Source organism: Morone saxatilis, unplaced genomic scaffold, assembly GCF_004916995.1.
Source record: "Morone saxatilis isolate NCDOM2014 unplaced genomic scaffold, NCSU_SB_2.0 Contig23, whole genome shotgun sequence".
Taxonomy (NCBI): domain Eukaryota; kingdom Metazoa; phylum Chordata; class Actinopteri; family Moronidae; genus Morone; species Morone saxatilis.
The window spans coordinates 9,163,882-9,173,217 of record NW_023339796.1 but is presented as its reverse complement, the minus strand read 5'-3'; the positions used below and the strand labels follow the sequence as shown (position 1 = coordinate 9,173,217).

At 40.5% G+C, this 9,336-nt stretch overlaps 1 protein-coding gene across 1 annotated transcript in view; it reads left to right on the top strand.

The window, feature by feature from the left end:
- Positions 1-9,336, top strand: part of mib1 (mindbomb E3 ubiquitin protein ligase 1) — a 55,057-nt gene that overhangs the window by 3,922 nt on the left and 41,799 nt on the right. The window contains 7 exon segments of the mRNA XM_035671359.1: positions 1,848-1,977; positions 5,436-5,540; positions 6,591-6,635; positions 6,638-6,659; positions 7,183-7,328; positions 7,330-7,388; positions 7,822-7,993. Of these exon segments, the coding sequence (XP_035527252.1) occupies positions 1,848-1,977; positions 5,436-5,540; positions 6,591-6,635; positions 6,638-6,659; positions 7,183-7,328; positions 7,330-7,388; positions 7,822-7,993 (679 nt within the window).

The window sequence follows — 9,336 nt, the reverse complement described above, 5'->3', positions numbered from 1 at the left end:
AAATAAAGCACAGCAATGATATTTGGAGAGTGTTTCTCCCTTTTCAGGAAAAGTATCGAAAAAGTATCAAAATCGCAATTCTTGACTTGGTATCTGTATCATGACAACACTAACTGCATGTAACTCAAAATAAGCTCATTGTAGTGTGAATGTGTTTTACTGTGTAGACAGTGGTAGCTTTACTGAAAAGTGTAAGTTTTCAGTCAGGACATTAGAAGTTGGTACAGAAGCTTTTACAGTTTGGGCAAACTTCAGTGTAGGGCATGGTCAGTGCACAGTACCATTAATCCTACATGAGGTGCTGTGTATTTGTGTGTGTTAAACCTATGAGAGTATGTGTAAGTGTATCTCTAGGGGCTTACAGTGAAAAAAATACCTTCAGGATTCTAGTGAAAACAATGTTTTAGGTGTGGTTTATGCAAAGTGGAAACATTGTTACCAATTAATTCATGTAGAGACAAGATCAAGTCAAATTGGTCAAGGCAGCTTTGTATTCAGAGATTCTCTACATATAGATTAGGGTAGCTCATGTGTTGGAAAAACGAATCAATCGCTTATTTTGATTTAAAAACTAAATGCATTATTTGGAGCTGAGAGTATGCACGCTCACTAAATTCCACAAGTTGCATTTACATGTTATTGCATAGACTGTCACTACTGTGATGATGCTTCATCCGTTTCAGGTCTTTTTCCAGCCAAACACTATAGTTTAGTAAATGAACACATGGCCCAACAGCTGGTAGCCTTTTCAACTGAGTACGACTTCATTTCCCCCGAGACAGACATTACATAATGCACAATGGGTGCTGGAGGTCTCCCCAGCTCACACTGCTCCGACAGCGTGGTGGGGTGTTTTGTTACACCACATTAGATTCTGTCACTAACTGCTGAAGAGGGAGTGGTTAGAGGCCTCAAGCTGTTTGCATGGGTTAGACCTACACTGTCCAGCTGCCGTGTCTACCATCGAGGCTTTTATTGAGGTTGATGGTTAGAGCTCAGCTGGATGGTTTATTTTCTATTTCCTTTTCATCGGTTAGGCTTGTAGCTGCACTGGAATTTAGACTTGGACTATAAAATTGCATTTGACGACTTAACCACTGGCTTTTCATTTGCAGTGCCACGATTGTTGGGTATTGATGAAAAGGGAAGCAATTGTCAGTGGTGTGAATGCCGTGCAATTACCACAATTATTGTTATTCGTAATGTCACAACATAACACCTGACACTCAATGACACACAATGTGTTTCTTGAATTTAACGACATAAAATGGCATTCCTAAAGGCAGTGGAAAGTCCAAATTAATTTTGACCTTTTAGATTCCTCACCTCAATGCTCTTGCCATTGTGAAGCGGTGTGTTTTGTGATTTCAAAGAACTGAAAAGATAGGTCAGTAAGGATGTGGTGTTCGGAGCTCTGACAAATGTTTCTGGTTTGATTTCTTTTTCTGTCATTTAACATCAGCTGTTTAATGCTGAGACAGCTGTTATGATTTTCAAGGACTGCGTGGTTGATACAGCAGATGAGATGCTGTTAAGGCCCATCGCTCACAGTAAGATTTTCATCTGTAGCCGTGTCCCATTTGCTGAAAGTAATTTACACCATGACTCCAGAACAGTAGGCACACAGGGAAGGGCAGTTAAGGACACTGGTTAGCAGGGGGAGGTGCTAGGATCCCCTCTGCAATGCATATTTGCTAGTAATTGAAAAAACAGAAAATTAATCGATGTAAATGGACCCCCTGTAAACACCTGCTGTTGAATGCTGTGGCAGTGTCACACTAGTGGTTCAAGCTTAGCCCAAATGAAAATAATGGTTTCTATTTGAATTTTTCTTTTAATCTGAACAGAGTACTTTTGGAATCGCGCCGCAAGTCAAAGAAAATCACAGCCAGAGGGATCTTCACTGGTGGCCGGGTGGTGAGAGGAGTGGACTGGCAGTGGGAAGACCAAGATGGAGGCAACGGAAGGAGAGGAAAGGTAGGGTACCAGCCCATAGAAGTGTCTGCAACTTTACTACGGTGCTATTGATCACCAGGCTAACTGTTTTGACCGGTAAATTTGTGCAATACAAAGATGGGGAAATACAGCAAGCAGCACTTAACTAAGGCCAACAGGGAACCAGGCTCGATTAAGTCTGGCAGTCACCCAGTTTGGCCAGTGCTTGAAAGATTTTTTTACCTTCACTATTTCTCATGTAGTGAAAAGCATATGACCTTTACCACTCTGTTTTGCCACTGATGTGTTTTACACATCACCAGAGGGCTTGTCTAGGTTCCAGCCCCTCAGTTGTCTGCAGTAGACAAGACATCAGGGTGTATTAAGTAAAAAAAAAAAAGGCCAACAGATAGAGTTTCCAATAAATCCTTGTGTGCAGACAGCTTTCCATTTTTTGTCAAATGAATGAATGAACAAACTAAAGTGTTAAATACAGTTCTAGAAATGGTGACAAAAAATGTCAAAGCTGCATAATTGAGTGAATAAGCTATCCATTGAGGCAAGGTGGGCTTGATGAGCCCACCAGAGGCCATCACCACCGCATGTGTGCCGCTGAAGGAGCATGACCCTGATGACTTGTCCCAAACAATCTTAGGGAGGAAAAAACAAACTTGCATCCTAGGATATGACTCCATTTGAAATGGCTTGGAGCGTCAACCAATACAGGAAGGGCTCTGACCGACAAACAGTCCAGTCCTGTGGTGCCTACTTAGGTGTGCTGCATGATGTTACTGCAGCCATACAACAATCAAGATAACTTTATCATTGATCTGCAGCGTTTTTTTTTAAGGAAAATGATATCCCTTATCTGCAATCCATTGTAATGCATACAATAATAACCAGTCTTGTCTCACTGTGTCAATAATCTATTGATATCAGCCACCTGTTGCTGGAGTGGAGAGTAACAAATCCCGTAAGTGAAACTGTATCTAAATAGACTAGATATATAAAAATATCGTGAGGGTAAAGATTCAGCATAATTTTTCACAAGTGAAGAATAATAATTTAGCCCTCTTGTTAAAGTTAAGCAGCTACAGCCAATATTCCAGATTTAGTGGAAAATATAGGATGGTGTTCTCTCTAAACTCAGGTTGATGAGACTTCTTAAAGGATTTAAAAAAGAAATTGGATAATGTGCTGGAAGATTTTTGAAACGTAATTTGAATAGAACTGATAATAGGATCTAGTAAACTGTGTCACAGAAAACCCTTTATTCCTTCCTACATTCTGCTGATTCCTATATATCTTTACTGAGGCTATAAACAGACTTCCTTGCTGCAGGTTATTCCAGGCTTAAATACATCATTAGAGAGTAATACAATGTATGATGAGGTTGCATTTGTTTAGCACAGTCTATTTAGATTTATCCTGTAAATGTGCTGTAAAGTGCTTGTATTTTGACTCTGGTCCAGACCCCAGAGTATTCAATTTAAGAGCCCCTCCAGGCAATTTAAGACTTCATTTTGCTGTGTTATTTAATGGCATATCTCATTACTGTTTTATGATGCTGTAAGCAATATGCTCTCCAGAAAACTGCTATTGCATGTCCTGCAGCTTAGATGTTCCATTAGTTTAGCATGAATATTACCTCCTAAGGCCCATTAATCAATTACCTCTGTAAGGGGCCTGGAAATAATTTAACGATTTGATTTCTGTATTTACTTAAGGCACAGCTTTTAATTAAAGATTTCATTTGCTTCAATACAGCTCTTCTCTTGACACTTACTCAGTGTGAAAGTGGAAGTGTTGTGCTGCTGCTGATGAAGAGAGAACTGTCTTGTGAAAATCCCAACCATATCTTCCAAATTTGAATTGATTTTGCAGTCCCCCATTCATACATCATTGCTTTTTTAGGCATATAATACATAATTCTTCTTGGCTTGCAGTGCCTTTCAAAACTTTTTAGCCAAAAAGCTGTGAGCTGGCTCGCACTACAGAAGTTGGGTGTAGCATTAGTCATAATGTAATATAATAAGTAGTAACCGAAGAAAAGCCTGTGTAAAAATGTTATGGCAGATGTGTCTTTTGGGATGCTTTTTTATGTTTTTGATTAGGTTTTTATGTTGGATCAGCAGGAAAGGCAGTCAAAAAGATGGATGATTTTTTTTAATTGAAGGGTTTTAGTTGAGGGGTTCAGTGGAGCACAGTGGAGAACCCTGGATTTTTTAACACATTAATAGTCCACCTCACCCTGAAAAGCGTATGGAGAGCAGCTTTTAGTACTTTTGTTTGGCGTAGAGCATGGCTTGTTATCTATTTAAATGTAAAAGTTTTGTTTTTGTGTCTTTGTGTGTTTTCTATAAGTACTATTTGTGAAGAGCATTTCCTACAGCAGACTTTCCAAGTTCTGTAAAACAGCGGAACTGCTGCGGCCAAAAAACATGGACTGACCATCTGTGTATTCCAAATATATGTTGGATATATCCACTAAATTGGCATGACGATGAAGAGAAAATGCTTTTCTGGCTGACCTAAGGATACTATATAACCACAACTATACTTTGGATGGAAACATACACAGATATTGATGTTTAACACCCTCCTGCATTTATCAAAGAAGATCCAGCTAGCCATATTTGGATACCCAGACTCTGATTTCCGTTATGTACTTCTAATTCCCTTTTTAATAGGGGAGAAGGCTCTCTGAAACCTGTAGTGCTAGGCTTTAATTTATCTTGTCTTTTTTTCTTTGCAAACTAACAGTAATGGTTGCAAAAGTTTAGTTAAAACATTCTTGGAGATTTCAAAACTAGTCCCAACTGGTGAAATAACATAAAACAATAAAAAGTTTTTAATCAGATTTGTTGTTGATGAGTCCCCCTCCTAATATTTATAGTAGCTGGGGAATTACATTTTCCTTGAAGTCCAAACACAGTGAATGTGCAATGTACAGAGCGCCTGACACTACCATGTATAGATTTGCTACTTCAGCTGGCCAAGGACTCATGCTTTCCTTGGTCACATTAACAATTTTTCAGTGTTGGAAAAAAAGTGGTACATAGAACTAAAACTGTAAGGCTGACAGTGCAAATTGGTACCCTGTATGTGGCCAGAAGATACTGAACCCTTTGACTAAATGAGCTCAAGTTCAACAGACATCTCCTAAGCTAGACACTGAATACTTGCCTGGCTCTAGGATTTCTGTTCAGTAGTTCAACCTTGACTCTGACCTTCAATTTGAAAAGATAATTCCTCTACAGGGATCAATAAAGTATCATATTTGTTGTCGTCATGAGGTTTTTAAGATGAAAAACACCTGCTTGAAACCTCCCAGTAAGAATACAATCCCCTTCTGCTCAGTATTATATTTTAACATATAGCCGGTCAAAACCTTTTTCACACTGAAAGTTGTCATGGGATTCTGCTGAAAACACAAAACAATCGGCTTCCAATGTGTACTTTTCTGTCTTTCTCATCTCAACCCTCCTCCTCATCCACAGGGGACAGAGATCCAGGACTGGAGCGCAGCCAGCCCTCACAGTGCTGACTACGTACTGTGGGACAATGGGGCCAAGAACCTGTACAGAGTTGGCTTTGAGGGAATGGTGAGCAAACTTCCACCCTGACCCTTACGCTCAGACACACACACACACACACATACAGACACACACAGAGTCTCACAAAAGATCAGCTGTCAGGTGGCTTTTGTGTTTGACCGCAGGGCTGAGGCTCTTTCTTTTGCTGCCAGGCCTTTGTGAGAGCCACGCAGCCAGCATGAGTAAGGCGCCATTGTACAGGCAGCTGGAAGGGGAAGGTATCTGCATGATAAAGGCAAGCTGTTCTTTCTGCATTTTAGGGGGAGAGAGTGAACATGGAGGTCAACTTTAGAGGAGGGGGACATTCTCTTGGGGTGCTTGCAAAAGCAGCTACACACGCGTCTCAGATGAAAAGCTCTTCTTTCTCATTGGTGGAGACGGCTCTTGTCTTTTTACAAAAGAGGCCAATCAGGTTTCCCGGTTTCGTAACAGATTTGTCCTTTGTTATTCTAATAGGCTAATAGGAAAGTAGATGGCATCTGCCTCTGGATTTAGTAAATAATGGATTAGACCCCCCATCTTTGACAGTTTTATTTTGGCTTTGTTTCTTATTAAGACAGTGATCAAATCCTGCTAACAAATACAAAGAGACTGCAGATTAGTGTATGCTCCAAATGCAGCATGTGAGGCCAACACCTTTTTCCTGTTTTGTAATGTCTCCTTTGTGCACAAAGCATCAAAAGTGCCCTGCTGGCTGCATACTGTAGGAAAGACTTGAGTTATTAATTTGTTGGGACTTGTACTCAGGACTTAAGTGTTCCATCAGTTCAGAGGAATGTTTGCTGTGCCTCACAATCATCTCTGCCCTCTAACTCTGCCACAGTGGCTGCGCATCTGAGTCATCACAAAAGATACGATGCTTTCTCTCTGTAGCAATGTAGTGTTTCATTGTCCTGCCTTCCCCTTAGGGCACTGATATTGTTGGTTTTCTAGGCAAACTACACTGACACTCCAGCTTGAAGTGTGAAAATTCTCAGTTTCATTATTCATGATCATCCTCATCTACTAATGGAATTACCCTCGGTAATTATCTAACCCTGTCCCTCTTTTCTCTCTCAGTCAGATCTGAAATGTGTCCAGGATTCCAAAGGAGGCTCTTTTTACAGAGAGACCACTGTCCCCTTTTAGGTAAGTAAGCCAGTGATCTGTGTCCACCGTCATTATTGCACCAATTCGACTCACCTATCGTTCTGGTGCAGTGAATTCAAGGGCATTAGGGGAGTTTCACTTGTAGTTAATCCTGTTTGGCCACTAGATGGCAGCACTACATAGTGACCTGGCTGCCAAAACCAGGTAAAGGCTCAGGTCATGCAGTTACAGTATTTCATGACTCCCAGGAATGAATTGTCTCTCCGCATTCAACACTGCAGCAGAAGTCCCTCAATACGTCTGGTAGTTATTCATAGATAGCAGCACTGTTAATTTATAATCTATGTATTAGTGCTCCTTCTGTGTTTTGTTGTTACCAGTTTGCTACAACATATGTATTTATTTTTAGTTTTGCAGTACTATTTTTTTCACTGATTTAACACAATTTGTTTTTCTAAAATTACTTTCCTATTTGTGTCTTTATAATGTTGCTGTGGAAAATGAATACTTTTGATAGTGCAATTTCATTATTAATAGACTTAACTTTGCCCTCATCTCCTAGGTGAGCAGAATGGCAACAGAAATCCTGGTGGGCTCCAGATCGGAGACCTGGTCAACATCGGCTTAGACCTAGAGATTGTTCAGTCCCTCCAACATGGCCACGGTGGGTGGACTGATGGCATGTTTGAGACACTCACCATCACTGGTGACAGTATGCGGCATCGATGAAGATCACGATATTGTTGCTCAGTACCCCAGTGGGAACAGGTGAGTCCCTAGATGGACTGGCTCAGGTTTCTTGGCTGCCAGTGAATGGAGCCAGTGAAATTTCATCGTCTCATCAGTATAGTTTTAGATAAACCTTTTCATCTCAGCTCAGTCAATAGCCACCAAACACTTCTAAGTACATCTTCACTGTAATGAAATTATTGTTTGTAACACAACCGCCTTTCAGTGGAAACACACAGAAGGGACTCTTCTCAATTTCTGTCTGTTTTTAGTAAAAGTGTAATCTCACCACTGCACTTTTTAAACAGTACTTTTCTTCGTTTTGCAGTTTTTTATTACTTATTCGTAGCCTGCAAGTCTTTAAATTCTCCATCTGACTGCTCAGAATCTATACTTTGTCATGGATCATATGTTATGAACTGAGATTTAATTAGTCTGAATTGTTTGAACGCATTCATTTCTGTATCCACAGATGGACATTCAACCCAGCAGTGCTGACAAAGGCCAATGTTGTGCGCAGCGGTGAAGTAGCAGCTGGGGCAGAGGGAGGCAGTTCCCAGTTCCTAGTGGGAGACCTGGTCCAGATTTGCTATGACATCGACCGCATCAAGCTGCTACAAAGAGGACATGGAGAGTGGGCTGAGGCGATGCTGCCTGTAAGAGATTCTCACACTCATTTGTGCAAATTTAACCACCTTTTACCCTTTCTTTAGTTAAATGTCAATTGAAATGTTGAAATGAAATGCTAATGTGTAAAAGTTTCAGTAGCCCTGTTTCAATATCAATGGCAGTTTAATGATTTCATGATTGATTTTCAAAAAAACATATGTGTCTGTGTAGTTTATTAATTGTCAAATAAAGATAAAACTATCCACCGTAGCTATGAAGTTTTCTGGGTGACATAACATCTTCAAATAAACTGTACTTGAGTAGATAGTTTAATTTAAACCTGACCTGACCTGAATCTGTGTTATGCTTGGTAAGAAAATTAGTGCTGTGGATATTGGAACCAGACACTTTCAGGATTTTTTTAAAAGGCACACAATTTGCATTCAAGAACCTTCTATAAACTTGGCTCAATTCATCTAGCTGTGTGTAATTTTCTTCTGTTCCCCTCACACTCAGCAGTGCCAACCGCTCATTTTCTTACAAAAAAAAGTTGCACCATTTATAACATGCAGAGACACGATTCTTCCCCTCAAATCATTCAATGGCTGTGTTGCTGACGATTTTTTTTATTTATCTTTTTTAAGTGTCAACACGACTTTATTCTTCGCTTATTATGAAGTTTATTCATTGCTGCCCAGCATGCCTTAGGTTATGTAACGCCAGTCTACTCCAATATGCCACTTGTCCCTGCCAAACTGGCCCCCCTCAGCAGCTAATGAGCCTTAAAACCCTGAGATGGGTTGTAGCTTTGATCACTAACCACGGCTGTTTGCCGCCCGCTGCTGCTTCCACTGCAGCAGTCCCCGTTATTGATGGCATCCTCCAGGACAGCCCCAGACCCGGCTACACACACTCAAAGTGGCTCTTTCTCATATAGCCAGGACTTAGATGATATGATTCAAAATTGGAAAGCATTTTGCTCTGTCCTCTCTCTATTGCCTGTATAGATGAAGAATAGCCTGGCCAGTAAAAGGGTCTATTTCTTGTATATCCATCTTCTCGTGCAAGTACATGTCCTCTGAATAATGATAACACAGCCCAAATTTGTAATTTTTTTTTTCTGTCCATTTTTTATTTGTGCCACAAGCTTTGTTTCTGCTCTGTGTAGGACAATTGCTTTGTTGAGCTGGCGTTGTCTCCTCTTTATCCTTTTTCCTCCACTCTTTCATTTTTTGCTCATTCTAACAATATCTCTCTCTTTCCTCTGCCACTTACAGGCTCTGTTACACAGAACATAGCCCAAAGACAACAGCCCTCCATATACTAATGAGTTTGTCGCAACATTTATCAACAGACCCTAGGCAAGGTGGGCCGTGTG